This window comes from Oryctolagus cuniculus, chromosome 17, assembly GCF_964237555.1.
Source record: "Oryctolagus cuniculus chromosome 17, mOryCun1.1, whole genome shotgun sequence".
In the NCBI taxonomy this organism is placed as follows: Eukaryota; Metazoa; Chordata; class Mammalia; order Lagomorpha; family Leporidae; genus Oryctolagus; species Oryctolagus cuniculus.
Genome location: NC_091448.1, coordinates 13,972,665 through 13,988,729, shown reverse-complemented (window position 1 = coordinate 13,988,729; position 16,065 = coordinate 13,972,665). Strand labels below are relative to the sequence as shown.

General features: G+C 49.0%; 1 protein-coding gene across 8 annotated transcripts; it reads right to left on the bottom strand.

Moving 5' to 3' along the window:
* Positions 1-1,727: 1,727 nt before the first annotated feature.
* Positions 1,728-13,795, bottom strand: KPNA2 (karyopherin subunit alpha 2). Of its 8 annotated transcripts, none has more exons than XM_070060459.1 (12): positions 13,661-13,795; positions 13,025-13,290; positions 12,054-12,151; positions 11,777-11,914; positions 8,023-8,111; positions 6,450-6,718; positions 6,123-6,217; positions 5,760-6,023; positions 5,350-5,583; positions 4,948-5,130; positions 3,556-3,705; positions 1,728-2,052 (listed from the first exon to the last, which is right to left on the bottom strand). In XM_070060459.1, the coding sequence occupies exons 2-12, from the start codon at positions 13,044-13,046 to the stop codon at positions 1,960-1,962; spliced, it is 1,635 nt and encodes a 544-aa protein (XP_069916560.1). In that variant the 5' UTR covers positions 13,047-13,290; positions 13,661-13,795; the 3' UTR covers positions 1,728-1,959. The 8 variants fall into 8 exon arrangements, with proteins under 8 accessions (XP_069916560.1, XP_069916561.1, XP_051681086.1 ...); XM_070060460.1 differs by having other exon boundaries at positions 13,115-13,290; XM_051825126.2 differs by lacking the exon at positions 13,025-13,290 and having other exon boundaries at positions 13,661-13,759.
* Between the last annotated feature and the right edge of the window lie 2,270 nt (positions 13,796-16,065).

Sequence of the window (16,065 nt, the reverse complement as noted above, 5' to 3'; positions counted from 1 at the left end):
AGCTGTTCTATTAAGTCCCTCACGAGACATGGACGCTTCCTAACTTGGCGGCTGCATACCAGTGACTTTTTTTTTTTTTTTTTTTTTTTTGACAGGCAGAGTGGACAGTGAGAAAGAGGGAGACAGAAAGAAAGGTTCACCCTCCAATGGCCGCCGCGGCTGGCGCACCACGCTGATCCGAAGGCAGGAGCCAGGTGCTTATCCTGGTCTCCCATGCGGGTGCAGGGCCCAAGCACTTGGGCCATCCTCCACTGCACTCCCGGGCCACAGCAGAGGGCTGGCCTGGAAGAGGGGCAACCGGGACAGAATCCGGCACCCTGACCGGGACTAGAACCCGGTGTGCCGGTGCCGCAAGGCGGAGGATTAGCTTAGTGAGCCGCGGCGCCAGCCTGACTTTTTAAAAATCCAACTGCTGGGAAGCTCCACTCTCCAAGATGGAAAACCTCACCCACAAGCAAATTAAATATGACATCCAAATGCCTCTAATGGCGTCTGACTCCCCCAAGGAAACCAGCACGTTAAGGATTTTATCTAGAATATGAAAACCCGTATTTTGGACATCAGTTGTCTGTGCACTGCTGCACTTACTGAGCCACGCCTGACACACAGACCCCACACTTGCTACCAACGCGCCTGTTCCGCTGCTGTCCCCCTGCAGCCACTCCAGCGCCTCAGACTTGGGGTGTCGAGGTCTACTTAACAGTACCTTTCTCAAGCCAAGGACTTCTGGATCCAGCATCCAAGCTGGAGAAGGAAAAGGAGCAGAGTGGGAAAGGCAGGGCAGTGTGCAGAGCCCGCTTCCTCCTCCTCTCTCCACTTCAGGGGTCTTCCTCCCAGGACGCCCAAGATGCCCTAAGTACAGGCACGTCAGGAACTCGGCTATGGGAGTTACTTCATGTGTTGGCCATGCGTAAGCAATTGAACAGTTGCATGGAGGAAACTGGAAAACCCTGTTATCTACAAAAGACAAAAACATATTTGATGACTGGGGAGAAGTGGAAGCCTGTTGAATTATATTACCAGTGACTTAGAAACAATGTCTTACAACAAGGCCGGCGCCGCGGCTCACTAGGCTAATCCTCCCGGTTGCCCCTCTTCCAGGCCAGCTCTCTGCTGTGGCCCGGGAGTGCAGTGGAGGATGTCCCAAGTGCTTGGGTCCTGCACCCGCATGGGAGACCAGGAGAAGCACCTGGCTCCTGGCTTCAGATCAGCGCGATGCGCCGGCCGCAGCGGCCATTGCAGGGTGAACCAATGGCAAAAGGAAGACCTTTCTCTGTCTACTCCGCCTGTCAAAAAAAAAAAAAAGTCTTACAACAAATGAACCAGAACTCCTGGGTAACCGTGCCCAGGTGATGCCAATGTAGCACCAGGTCTCACTTGGGAGGAACGATTCCCACTTGTAGCTCCAGGAGGAGCGTGACTAAATTTAAGATTTTTATCCCATCTCCCTGGTCAGTGAAACCTAAAAACACTGGCTGAGGACTTCTGGAAACTTCACTCCTCTTTCTGTGAAACTTCTGATTCCAGCTTTAGCAAACAGATATCAGGTGTTTAAGTACCAAAAGGACAAGCAGCAGCTTAGCACCAAACCAAGAGACTCGGAATCCGGAAGAAAAGTTATCCACACCCCACCTCCTACAGTCAGGACTGGCCCCACTGACTGGTTGCCACGGACCCTTCATCTGCAACATTAGAGCTCCGAATTAGAAAACAACACACACACCAGGTGAAGAAAGGGGTGGAATTTTATCTTTATTTACAGGACACTGTAAGATACGAAATTCCACAGAAGTAAGAAACCCATTCAGAGGACAAGCTTCATACAGTATGTACAGTTTGGAACTGTTCAAGTATAGTTTTGTTGTAAAAGTGCTACAATAACAAACCACATTTAAAAAAAGGTCTTAGTAGAGAAACAGTAAGACAAACAACAAAATGACTGGTGCCTCAGCAGTGCGATCAGAAGTGAAAGGCGCCCGGCGCCCCATCCTGCACTTGGAAGGTGTAGCCTTCAGAGGTGGTCTCTGGCGCAACATTCTGATCTTCCTCTTCCTGAAACATGAAAAAGCAACGTGACCCCATAAATATGGCACATTTCTAAGCAGTAGCATGCCTCAAGTCTCGACCTGCTCATAAAGTTTACAGCTGCACACCCACCTTCAACCCTGAGACCATATTCTTTCTGTCTGACACAGGAGGAGGGAAGGGCCGCTGAAACCCGGACAAGTCAGGAATGCCTGGGAGAAGCAGTTCTGAGTGGGTTAAAGAATGCTACTACAAGCAAAATTGAGATTTTTCTGTTCCACCTGCCACTTGTCAGTAGAAAGAGAGCCAACTACGATCAGAGTTCACCCACTTCTCCAAGAATCCCTACAATGACAACCATAAACTTTAAAGATATTCCGATTCCCAAGATTGTTCATTTGAAAGTAAACTAGTGACTTTTAAAATTTCAGGTTAAATATCATCAACCCAAATATTATATGGGCAAGTCCTAAATATATTTTTTTGACATTTTGCAATACTGAACAAGGGTACAGGGGGTGGGTGTTTGGCCTAGCAGTTAAGATACTAGGAGTTCAGCCGGCGCCGTGGCTCAATAGGCTAATCCTCAGCCTGTGGCACCGGCACCCCGGGTTCTAGTCCCAGTTGGGGCGCCGGATTCTGTCCCGGTTGCTCCTCTTCCAGTCTAGCTCTCTGCTGTGGCCCGGGAGGGCAGTGGAGGATGGCCCAAGTGCTTGGGCCCTGCACCCGCATGGGAGACCAGGAGGAAGCACCTGGCTCCTGGCTTCAGATAGGGGCAGTGCACTGGCCATAGCGGCCATGTGGGGGGTGAACCAACGGAAGGAAGACCTAACTCTGCCTGTCAAAAAAAAAAAAAAAAAAAAAAAAGCTACTAGGAGTTCAAATCCTGGCCCTAACTCCTGATTTTAGCTTCCTGTTAGTATGCACCCTGGGGGAAGGCAGTAATGGCTTGGTATCTCGAGTCTCTGTCACCCACATGGAGACTTTGTTTAAGCTCCTGGCTTCTAGCTTCAGCCTGGCCTAGACTCAGGCATTATGGGCATTTAGGGAATGAACCAGCTTATAGTTCTCTCTCAAAAACATTAAAATTGGGGTCAGTGTTGTGGTGTAGCAGGTAAAGTCGCCTCCTGCAGTGCCAGCAGCCCATATGGGCACTGGTTCGAGTCCCGGCTGCTCCACTTCGATCCAGCTCTCTGCTATGGCCTGGGAAAGCAGTGGAAGATGGCCCAAGTCCTTCGGCCCCTGCACCCACATGGGAGACCTGGAGGAAGCTTCTGGCTCTTGGCTTAGGAGCAGCTCAGCTCTGGCCGTTGTGGCCATCTGCAGAGTGAACCAGCAGATACAAGACCTCTCTCTCTCTCTCTCTCTCTGCCTCTCCTCTCTCTATGTAACTCTTTCAAATAAATAAATCTTTATAAAAAAATTTTTTTAAATGTATGGAACTCACTTAAAGTACAAAGAGAAAAAAAGAACATCTCATAGTTTGCCCATACATGTGTATTTTCCAAGTTGTTATTAACAGTAGCTCACCTCTATAGAGAAGTACTTCTCAATCAAGTTTAATGAAGCCCTATACACGGATTCATTCTCATGGTTTTGAAGAGCTTCAATTTTATCCAAGCCTCCACATTCTTCAATCATTATACTAAGTTTCTCAGTTTCACCTAATTTCTCAGCAGCCTAAAAGAAAAGAAAGGTCCAGTTTACTGGTTTATTCTCTGATGGTTCTATTTTAATGAAAATACACATATCAAAGCTTTCATATATCAGACAGGAATGCACATTAACAGTTTCTTTAACAATCCTAATGATAGTCTTATGTCCACTTTATATTTTTTTTGAAACTCAATGTAGCAGGTACATGAGAGAAGGTGGGAGAACCAGTCACTCATAATTTACAGATGGCGATAGACACCAGCCTTCCTTATTCTGAATCCAGCTTCAACATGTAATAATTTCCAGAACCAGATCTAGAAGTTGGTACCAATCACTACGGCAAAATGCCATGTGCCGGCAGGGTTAAATCATCCTCAGGTCAAACGAGAAAAATATAGCTAATTTCACCAAAATTTAGCATGAAATTGGGGGGTTAAATATACCTGACAAAATAAGTAGTATGAATAGCTTTCACTTCAAGACTTGACTTCAATTAAAGTCGTGTCATTCATTAATCACCTGTTACATGCCTCTTATAATCCCTAGGAAGAGTGTGGTAGAATGGGCATTTAGAGGAGTCAGTGCTGTGGCGCAATAGGCTGAGCCTACACTAGTGGCTACGGATGGAGGGGATGGCAGGTGTGTGCGCCAGTTTGTGTCTGGGCTGCTCCTCTTCCGATCCAGCTCTCTGCTATGGTCTGGGAAAGCAGTGGAAGACGTCCCAAGTCCTTGGGCCTCTGCACCCGCATGGGAGACCAGGAAGAAGCTCCTGGCTCCCAATCAACCCAGCTCCAGCCGTTGTTGCCAACTGGGAAGTGAACCAGCAGACAGAAGACCTCTCTGTCTCTCCCTTTGTTACTCTTGTCTCTCAAATAAATAAAATCTTAAAAAAAAAAAAAAAAAAAAGGGCATTTAGACTGGTAGCTAGGATACCTGCATCCTGCCTCAGAATGCCTGGATTCAGTTCCTAGCTCCACCTCCTGATTCCAGCTTCCAGTTAATGCTGATAGGCAGCAGTGATGGCTCAGGTAATCGGGTACTTGTCTGCCACCCACTTGGCAGACCTGGATTGCACGTCTGGCTCCTGGCAGGGCCCCAGGGGTTGTGCTTATTGGGGAGTGCACCACTGAAGGGAGCCTGGCTTACATAAATGGCCTTGCTGGTTCTGACTACTAATGAGTCATCTAGCTGCCCTCCCTAGTCGACACAGCAAATCAATCACCATGAAGCCCAAATTCAAACAAATGCCACCCTGTTAGGGCTTACCTGGAAGATATTTGAAATGGCATCCAGAATAACCAGAATAATTTTGGTATCCTTTGCGGTCAAGAGGTTCATCAACGGTTCTATTATACCACAGTGAACAAGGTACACAATCTGTTCAACTGTTCCGCCACTTGTATAGTTGGTTACAGCCCATACTGCTTCTTTTTGTGTCTTAAAGTCTGCCTATTAAACAAAAGGAATTGGTTTTAGTTCAGAACAGTCACACAAATGAGATTCCAAAATTTCATTTTACAGAAATAATGATTGAAACAACCAACTGGCTCTATCCAACCTTAAAGGAAAGGGATTACTGGTTATTATTTATCAATGAACTCAATGAATAGTACCCAACCACAAAAATGTTGGCCTGTAAATGCAATCATATGATTAAATCTCTAATACCTTAGAGAGAACACCAACAAGGAACGGGACCAATCCGTGATTCACAACTTGCTGTATCTGGTCCTGACGCCCAGCTGTGATGTTTGACATTGTCCACGTGGCCTCCTTCTGGATGTTAGTTTTGGGGTTAGTCAGCAGGCTGGGAAAGACGGCAAGTGCTCCCGCATCTATCACAACCTGTGTCTGTTCATCTGTCCCTGTGACAATATTCCCTATGGCTCTTAGCGCAGGAGTCTGAAAAGGAAAACAATGTTGATGCTGATTATTTTTTTTTCCAATTGCTCAAAATGTCTGTACCCTAAAAATTTGGACAAGAGGCTCTTTATGGCCTGAAATAGGCAGTATTTCAATATTTACTATCGATTGTGTCCCTTGTACTTTATATTCTAATCTTGAAGTTAACAACTTACCACAATTGGCAAATCATTAGCTCCTAGAAGCTTCACGAGTTGCGGCACAACTCCTGTCTTCACAACCATTTCAATCCGCTCATTTGGACCATCAGTGAGATAGGAAATCGCCCAGCAGGTATCTGCTAACACTTCCGGATCATCGTGATGCAGGAGACGAACTAAAGTAGGAAGAATCTGCTCAACGGCATCTAATGGGGGTGCAGGATTCTTGTTGCGACAAAGGTTTGAAAGTGTCCATGTCAGATTACGTAAGTAACCGCACTAGGGGAGAAGGAAACAGCAATGAGAGATCCTGTCTTTTGAGGAAGTAGAGGGACATGCAGATGAGAAGTGAGAAACTTCACTATGCTGGTAACTTACTGCCAAAGAGGACATATCAGGAACAGCCAGAAGAGCCAACAGTGGGTCAATTGCACCATACTTGATAACCAAATCTCGGAAAACTGAACCATCACCTGCAGAAAGAAGAAGGGCAAAGCTGAGCAAACCTCCTTGACTAGCACCAGCAGCGTTCTGTGGCTGACTGCACCATGGGAAAGTCCCTGAGATGCCCTCTGGTGCCTTTGTTAGATGCCATCTTCATCCCTAACAGGGGCCTGAAGCAAGCTTAAAACTCGACACAAAGGTCACCACTACTCATAACAAAGGTCATTCTCCCAACCTCAAAAAACAAAAAGTTAAAAGTACCTGCAATGTTCCCTAGAGCCCATACAGCTTGTTCGCTGATGTGAGCATGGGGAGATGCCAACAGGGAAATGAATGCTGGGATGGCACCTCCATCCACCACCGCCTTAGTTTGTTCTGAGGTCCCAGAAGCAATGTTAGTGAGCGCCCAGGCAGATTCAAACTGAATGGGGCTACAATCAGTTCTGCCCAAGAAGGACACAAATTTTGGAATCAAACCAGCCCGGATTATGTTGTCTATAGGGGGCTGTTTTTCCCTGGAAAGCAGTTTCCTAAGGGGAAGAAAAAGAGAAATACAAGGTGAAGGTGATAAATAAGTGTGTACGTGAACCAATTTAAAATTGAATTCAAGAGCTTAGAACATGAGACAGATAAGTAAATCCTGAAGTGCTGAGACCCCAGGGAGCTTGTCTCACCCTCCCCCACCCCAAATCCCTGGCAGGGCTCCTTCATCAGTGTGACAACCTAACAGGACGAGTCTATGCTGCTGCCACGCACTTCCCCGGCTGACAGTGAGGGCGGATACCTGGCCTGTGATCACTTACCATTCTGTTTTTCTAAATCCTGTCAAGCTATAAAAACTATTAATTCTTTCTGTTATGAATACACAGCTATCTATTGTGAGAGATAAGGATCCAAATATATTTCTTTTCTAATAGTCTAAGTATTTCTTCTTTTCCTTCCAACGACTTTTGGAATGCTTTTTAAAAAGTACATGAAAAGAGGACAGGCATTGTGACACAGCAACTGGAGTCACAGACTGCAATGCCAGCATCCTGTATGGCAGTGCTGGTTCAAGTCCTGGGTGCTTCTGCTTTCAATCCAGTTCCCTGCTAACATGTCTGGGAAAGCAGCAAAAGACAGTCCAAGTACTTGGGCTGGGCCCCTGCCACTCTTATGCGAGACCAGAATGGAGTTCCAGGATCTTGGCTTCAGTATGGCCCAGCCTTGGCCATTGTGGGCCATTCTCTTCCCCCCAACCCCACTCCCACCACTCTTCAAATAAATAAAATAAATTTTAAAAGAAAAACAGGGACCAGTGCTGTGGCATAGCAGGTAAAACTCAGCATCCCATATGGGCACTGGTTCGAGTCCCGGCTGCTCTACTTCCGATCTAGCTCTCTGCTATGGACTGGGAAAGCAGGAGAGGATGGCCCAAGTCCTTGGGCCCCTACACCCACGTGGGAGACACAGAGGAAGCTCCTGGCTCCAGATCGGCCCAGCTCCAGCCTATGCGGCCATTTGGGGAGTGAACTAGTGGATGGAAGACCTCTCTCTCTCTGCTTCTGCCTCTCTGTAACCCTGCTTTTCAAATAAATCTTAAAAAAAAAAAAAAAAAAAAAAAAAAAAAAGACAAGTACACCAAAAGGTTAACAGGAATTACCAATGGGGGCAGAACTTTAGGCAATTACAAAAAGCTGTAGTTAATGTTTCACCTGAGGACAAACTCCACTGAAAACAGGTCTATGGCTGGGTTCATCTTTATACAGACCATCTATCCATCCCCTTCCTACCAAAAAATCTTTTAACAGGCAAGTTTCTCAGCTTACCCCACGCTACAGCACACAAAACATACCTAGCAGCTTGGGTAGCTTGGAGCTGGCTTTCCAAATTGTTGCTGGTTATGCCTTTGACAATGTCATCAACAGACCAATGTACAGTGCCCTGAAAGCAAAGTAGAATTTTACAGATTACCATTTCACACCTGCTGCTGTGAAGACAGTTTTAGGTTTACAGTCAGTTACCGAAAGTTTAGGCTTACATCTAATTTTGTGTTAAATGTTTTATATGTAGGACAGTTCAAACTTGTTGCCTAAGAATCTTAAGTTATGGACTATCTAAGCATTTAATCACTTTAAAAAGAAAAGTAACTGAACAATTAAACATAACAAATTAGAGCAGACCAAAGACTCATCCGTATCACTTGCATTCAGATGTGCTTCAAAGGAGAAGGAGGGGAGTTACAGGCAATGGACTGGAGACTTTCTTACCTAACCTTGTAACCCACACGTTCCCACAGTAAAATGCTCTAACTATGTCGTATGCTGTGAACCACGGCAGGGAGGTTTGCAAACCAATGCTTTTAACTTGAAGGTAGCGTCCAGGCAGGTGTCTGGCACCAGAGGCCCAATCCCGTACTGAGTGCCTGGCTTTGTCTGCTTGGCACCGTGGACCATGGGAGGCAGCAAGTCCAGATAGCTGGGTCCTTGCCACCAACATGGTGGGAGCCCCAGATAAGTTCCCAGCTTTGGCCTGGCCCAGTCCCAACTGTTGTGGCATTTGCGGGAATAAACCAGCGGATAATCTTTCTGCCTTGAAACAATTTTAAATACAGTGCTGCTTTCTCTCCAGAAGCCTACAACTGAGAGGAACAATTTGACAAACAGATAAATCCTAAACATGTTACATATATAATGTGCTATTTACTTCCTCTCCGTTTTTAGCACAGAACCAGGGAACTACAGAATTCTGAGAAGGGAGTACTTTTCCTGCTAGGCTGAAAAAAACAGAGTGGGACTGAGTATTAGTAACCTGGAAACCATATTTATGCTAGTAGTATCATGTAATCTTATTCACATAAAAAAATGACAAATGTGGAGAGATAAAGCATTAACAGGAAAAAAAAAAGATGTAAGAAAGTGGCCATTATCTTTGGAAGAGTGAAGTTGGAAAACAAAACTGTGGGGCCCGTGTTGTGGCACAGTGGGTAAAGCTGCTGCCTGCGCTATCAGCATGGGTGCCGGTTTGAGTCCCGGCTGCTCTACTTCCAATCCCACTCCCTGTTGACGGCCTGGGAAAGCAACAGAGGATGAGCCAAGTGCTTGGGCCCTCACATCCACATGGGAGACCTGGAAGAAGCTTCTGGTTCCTGGTTTCAGCCTGGCCCAGCCCTTGCCAGTTACAGTCATTTCAGAAGAGAATCAGCAGATGGAAGACATCTCTGTCTCTCCCTAACTCTGTCAAATAAATAAAATAAATCTTTAAGAAAAAAAGTCACTATTGGAAATTTGAAGCAGCTGTCCACCTGGCTATTTAGTTAAAAATTAATTAAAAAAAGAAAACAAAGACGTGCTTGCTTAATTTAAGTCTTTCCTGGAACACAGACCCGGAGCAGGGAAAGCATGGTTAAGAGCAATCACACGTCACCACTGCGATATGCACTGAAAAATGCCGTCATTATGGTAAACACCACGGAGTATCTGTTCACAGACTTAGGTGGCACTAACTAGTGTACAACCACGCTCTAAACCATGATAGATTTTAAAACTGGTACTCCTACACAGGGCACCTGCTGTAAATGGAGACGGAAGCTGCTCTGGGTGAGCTGGCGAGCGGGGATGAGTAACAGCTCAGGCTATCGCTGCCGACTACTTGCCTGCTTCATAAACACTACACACGAAGGCTACACTAAAGTCATTTAAAAATCATTTTTCAATAACAAATTAACCTTCGCTTACTGTAGTTTACAAACCTTAAAATTAAAAACTTTTATAACATTTAGATTAAAACACCATACAGCTGTACAAATACTTATTTGAAAGAAAGAGGGGCCAGCGCTGTGGCCTAGTAGGTTAATCCTCTGCCTGCAGTGCCGGCATCCCATATGGGCGCCGTTTCTAGTAGTCCCAGCTGCTCCACTTCCTATCCAGCTCTCTGCTATGGCCTGGAAAAGCAACAGAAGATGGCCCAAGTGCTTGGGCTCCTGCACTTGCCTGGGAGACCTCTGGCTGTTGCAGCCAAGTGGGGACTGAACCAGCAGATTTAAGACCTCTCCGTCTCTCTCTCTCTGTTTGTAACTCTAATTCTCAAGGAAATAAATTTTTTTAAAATTTATTTGGCAGGTAGAGTTATAGACAGTGAGAGAGACAGAGAGAAAGATCTTCCTTCCGCTGGTTCACTCCCCAAATGGCCGCTACGGCCGGTGCTGCGCCAATCAGAAACCAGGAGCCAGGTGCTTCCTCCTGGTCTCCCATGCGGGTGCAGGGCCCAAAGATTTGAGCCATCCTCCACTGTCCTCCCAGGCCACAGCAGAGAGCTGGACTGGAAGAGGAGCAACCAGTTCTAGAACCCGGCGCCCATATGGGATGCCGGCGCTGCAGGTGGAGGATTAACCAAGTGAGCCACAGTGCAGGCCCCAAGGAAATAAATATTTTAAAAAAATAATAAAAATGCAGCCTCAAAAAAAAACAGAAAAAGTAGAAAAAAGAAAGAAAGAGATATAGAGAGCTTCCATCCTCTGGTTCATTCTCCAAATGCCCTCAATAGCTGGGGCTGAACAAGCCAAAGCCGGGAGCCTGGAATTCAAAGCTGGTTTCACGTGGGCGGCGGGGACCCAAGTATTTCAGCCATCGCCTGCTGCCCCGGGGTGTGCCTCAGCAGGAAGCTCTACCAGAAGCAGGCCTGAGACTCAAAGGCAGACACTGATGCGGGACGTAGGCATCCCAAGTGGCATCTCAGACACTAGGTCACTCCCCTGTCTCTATACCTTCTTTGTATTTCTTATCAAAAGTTGTCTTTGTTTTTTAAAGTTTTGCTCTTTATACTTTTGTTAAAAGCAAACAATCACATACACTGTCCCGGGTCTACTCAGGGTCTAGGCATCACTGAGGTCTCAGGGACATGAATGGAGCCGTCACCTCCCATGACAGCAATGGCCTCCGGAAGACCTGCACGAGGCTCCTCCCGAGGGGCTGCTCTGAAACACGCATGTCCGTCCGTGGAGAATTTCCCTTCCATCGCAGACCAGCGGGAAGCAGCTAACGTGCCATGACATTCCTTCCTACCGACAGAAACCTCTCAGCGTTCACGTCCATATTTTCAAGCTCTTTCAGGAGTTTGCCAAGTTTCACAAAAGCTTCTGCTAAAACTGTCACTGTCAATTTCTTGGAGGTTCGTTTCCCCCTATAAGTTCCCTTTTCTTGCCTCTTCTTCAGCTATATACTCATGTACCAATTCCGTTACCACTTCGTCAGATCCCATGATGCTGAAGTCCACTGTTGACCAAAACGTTATATGGTATGATTGTGTTTCGGGAAAAAAGTATATGGTACAGAATGAAGCCAAAGATAAATTACAAGCTACTGTTAAGATCTCAGGAGGGAAAAGATGTGAACAAATAAAAGAAATGGAGAACACCAGAAGAGGCAGAAACCCATCAGGAAGTGGTTGGCTCTGGACGCGCCAGCCAACAGCGGAGCGGTCGGGTCAAGACAGCCCCGCAGCCGGCACGCGAAGGGGAGTCAGAAATCTTCACAGAGGTGACCATTAAAGCCCAACACCAGGAACGGAACTGAGATGTCAGAAACACGCCGAGCCGCTGCAGAACCTACCTGGTTGTTGCGGTTTTCCTGCAGCGGCGAAGTCGCATCGTCGGGAAAGGAGCTCACGTTCCTCCTCTTCAGCATCTGGTCATCCTTCTTGGCCTTCCTCAGCTCCACGTTCACTTCTATTCGGCGCCGTCTCATTTCCTTGAGACAAGACACACATCCCCTCACCTATCCGACTTTGTTGCAAAAAAAAAAAAAAAAAGGAAAAAGCTTCCCGTCCCCCCCCTTCCCACCCCAGCTCCTGTCTTGCAGCTCCCACGGGGAAGCAGCAGGTACTCACGGTGCTGTCCTTCCCCTTGTTCTTGAATCTGTGGAGCCGGGCGGCCGGTGAGTTGGCATTCTCATTGGTGGACATGGCGACGAGACCGAAGGAATCAGCTGGAAGGCAGGAAGGGCAACACTCCGGTTTCCCAGTCTGCTTTGTCCAACGGAACCCCAAGGGCAGGAAGCCCAGCAACCCCCACCCTGCAGGAGGAACGCCAGGCCGTCGCTCCTACAACCCCCCCCCCTCCGAGGGTCCAAGCCCCCCTGGAGCAGCACTGCCCACCCTTTGCCCGGCACCACACTGACAAGGCCAAAGGGGGAATGATCCACTGCTTAACACAACTGTCCAAAACACTATCGCTTCCACATACAGAGGGATCGTTCACTCTATCCCATCTCGCGTCTCTGGACGCTCACGCCCCTTCCCCAGCGCCCCCGTCCCGGGCAGGGAGGCTCCGGGCCAGGCCCCCGACAGCCCACCACGGACGAGGGCAGCGGCAGTGAACGCAGACCCTCGGGGGCCAGCAGGGACCCCCGCCGCGCTCGCGGGCAGGCAAACCACCACCCCGGGCACCCCGACCCCGCCGAGCCTGCCCCGGCGTTCCCCGCGAACGCCGCCCACCCGCAGCGCGGGGCCGCGCCTCGGCGGCGCGCACACGTCTACACTGCCAGAGCCTGGACTCGCGGGGGCCGCGGCCGGGGCGACCCCGCACCGCCGGAACCTCCGTGTTCACTCGGCCCCAACCGCCACCTCCGCCCCCGCCCCAGGGACGACGCGGCGGGGCCCGCCGAGGCGAGGCCGGCGCCCCGGCCCTTCCGCCGGCCTCTCGCCCTCCAGCCCGCCGCGCTCCGGCTTTCGCCGCCGCCTCCCGAACCTCGGCGCCCCGGAGCCCCAGCTTCCGCGCCGCCCACTAAGCCGCCGCGACACTCAACGACGCCCCGAAGGCCTCATCCGCGAGGGAGGCCACAGCCGGGCCCAGCGCGTACCCGCGGCCTCCCCTCCCGCCATCCGCAAGCCGAGCGCGGCCTCCCGGGCAGCCGTTACCGCCCGCGCCGGGCTGCGGCCTCACGCTGTACCTGCACAGCCGACGCAGGCTTCCCCAGGAGGCGGTGCGTGTCCACAGACTGCCGGTCAGCCGCCCTGCAAACGTCTACCGCGGATCAGCCCTGAGACGGTGTGCCTCGTGCAGCCGGCCGGCGCGATTTAAATTTCCCGGTGGCTCCGCGTTCCGATTGGCCAGTTCGAGCCTAAGCTTTGTACCCATTGGTGGATTTAAAAAACACGTTAGAAGGGGAGGAGGGTCAGAGGGCCTAGAAGCGGAGTATAGCCTCGCGAGATGAAGGAGCGGTCGGGCGATATCCCAGAGCGCCTTGCAGGCCGGAGTGGGAGGACTACAGATCCCGGCATGCCGCGCGATGGGGCGGCTCCCAGCCCCGTCTGTCAACCTCCACTGACTGCGCGTTTCCGCGCATTGCTCCTTGGTCGTTTTTTTGTTTGTTCGTTTTTGAGCGGCTGGGTTAAGCAAATACCGAGAAAATGAAAAAACTCTGCTGTGACCTTGAGGATCCAATGTATCAATAAATTCTTACAATTTTTTTTAAAAAGTTCTCAAGACATCATACCTAAAACAGTTGTGTGAAGGGCATTTCGCGTCGTTTTGAGGGTAGAACCGGAGGAACCGGGCGAGGCTTTCGGCCGCGGACGGAGCGGGGAGTAAAGCACCCTGCCGTCGGAATTTTTGGGTCTTTTTAATTGCGTCATAAGAGGCTGTAGAAGCTTCGGCGATGGTAACAAACGGTTTATGATGTCTGCTTCTCCCAACACGTTTTACAAATTTTTAATGTCAAAGAATTGCTAATCTTCACCCAGATTTGCCAGATGCTGACATTTTGCGATATTTACAGGGAAACACCCGTTTTTCTGTGCATGTGCGTGTATATTTGGAACCATTTGAAAGTTTCAAAAAGCATGTCCTACCCTAACATTTTAGAATGCGTCTCCCGGGGGAGAGAGCTTATCTTTCGTTGATACAATCACACAGCAGTCATCCAATTCAGGAAAACTGAACTCTCCTGGTATTACTTATCATATTCTGTGTTCAGCTTTGCCAGTTGTCCCAGGAACGGTCTATGTTGTATTTAATGCATTTCCAAATAAAATCTGCAGTTTTTGTCATGTTCTTTCTTTTTAACCAGTAAGGATGGTTGTTAGCATCAGGATTATGAGCCATTTGTTTTCTTTCTGCTATTCTTCTGTGTTCTAAAGGAAACTTGCATTGATCCTTTTACTATAAAATAATTTCAAACTGAACTTTGCCAATTCTTGCAGGAACCGACGCCTGCTCCCTTGTAGCACAGCAGCCAAGGGGCTCACAGGAGCTGCTCTTACTCCCACTCGGCGTATCCCCATGCCCCTCCGTGCAAGAATGTGGAAGGAATTCCTCCCGACCCAATCAGCGCAGGGCCTCCTCTTGGCTGCCGGGAATGGTTCGGGGCCGGCACATGACCTAAATTCATCCAGTTGGGAAGCCTATGCCTTTTGTTTAATTCTTGGAGGTGGGAAAGCAGCTCTGATCTGAATAGAAGGCTGGGAGTCCTGAGACTCTGAATAACCAAGTTGTAAAGAAGCTGAGCTCTGGGCAGCAGCCTGCCTCACCTCCGCAGGTACGCAGGACCCAATGCTGTTACTTCAGTTCCTTTCGCTTGAAAATACCGATTATGAGATAGGAATTTGATGCAGCACAGCGGAGTGCCGGGTTTGACTTCTGGATACGCCACTTCCGAACCAGCTTCTTGCTGATGTACACCATGGCAGGCAGAGGTGAAGGTTCAAGTACATTGCGCTGTCACACATGGCTTCAATTTGGCCCAGCCCTGGCTGTTAACTGGTGTTTGGGAAGTAAACCAGTGGTTGGAAGTGCTCTCTCACATTCTCTCTCTCTCTGTTCCTGACATTCAAACCCAGTGAAAATAAATCAATAAGCATATACTTTTAAAAACATTGAGCAGTCACTAGGCTAATCCTCTGCCTTGCGGCGCCGGCACACCAGGTTCTAGTCCCGGTCGGGGTGCCAGATTCTGTCCCGGTTGCCCCTCTTCCAGGCCAGCTCTCTGCTGTGGCCAGGGAGTGCAGTGGAGGATGGCCCAAGTGCTTGGGCCCTGCACCCCATGGGAGACCAGGAGAAGCACCTGGCTCCTGCCATCGGATCAGCGCGGTGCGCCGGTGGCAGCATGCCGGCTGCGGCGGCCATTGGAGGGTGAACCAACGGCAAAGGAAGACCTTTCTCTCTGTCTCTCTCTCTCACTGTCCACTCTGCCTGCCAAAAAAAAAAAAAAAAACAAAAAAACATTGAGCAGTATGTTCCCAGAAGATTCTAAGTGTTACACACACAGGGATGGAGTTAAGTGAGCGGGCACTTAGCCCAGTAGGCCAGCAGGTAGCACACAGGTGGCCCGCAGGGAAGGGCCGTTGTGGAGTGTCGCTCCAGGGCACCGGGTGAACTGGGAAAGCCCCTAAGCTAAGGGCTGTGCAGCCTTCTCAGCTCCGCCCAGAAATGCAGATTACCCGGCTGGGAACACCTGTTGGACCACTGGGAAGCTCACCTGCAGTCGCAAGTCTGCTTCTTGGACTGTCACCTTCATGCAGCAGTACTCGACCTCTGGCTGTCTGCCTGCCCAAGCAGGTCAACACACCTACCTGGGCTCCCTCTCACGGGCTGTTCTGGTGGGTTCTTTTGCAGATACCTGGGAGATAGCAGGGGATGGCACAGGTAGTTGAGTTCCTGCCACCCATGAGGGAGGCCTGGTTTGAGTTCCCACCTCAGCCAGCCCCAGCCTTGCAGCAGGAATGAGCCAGCAGACGAGAGCTTTCTCTGTCTCTCTACCTCTCAAGTAACAAATAATATGTTTTAAATAAAATGGGATTAGAAGGTGTTTGTTGTTGTTGTTTAAGATTTATTTATTTATTTGAAAGGCAGAGTTATACAGAGAGAGGAGAGGCAGAGAGAGAGAGAGAGAGGTCTTTCATC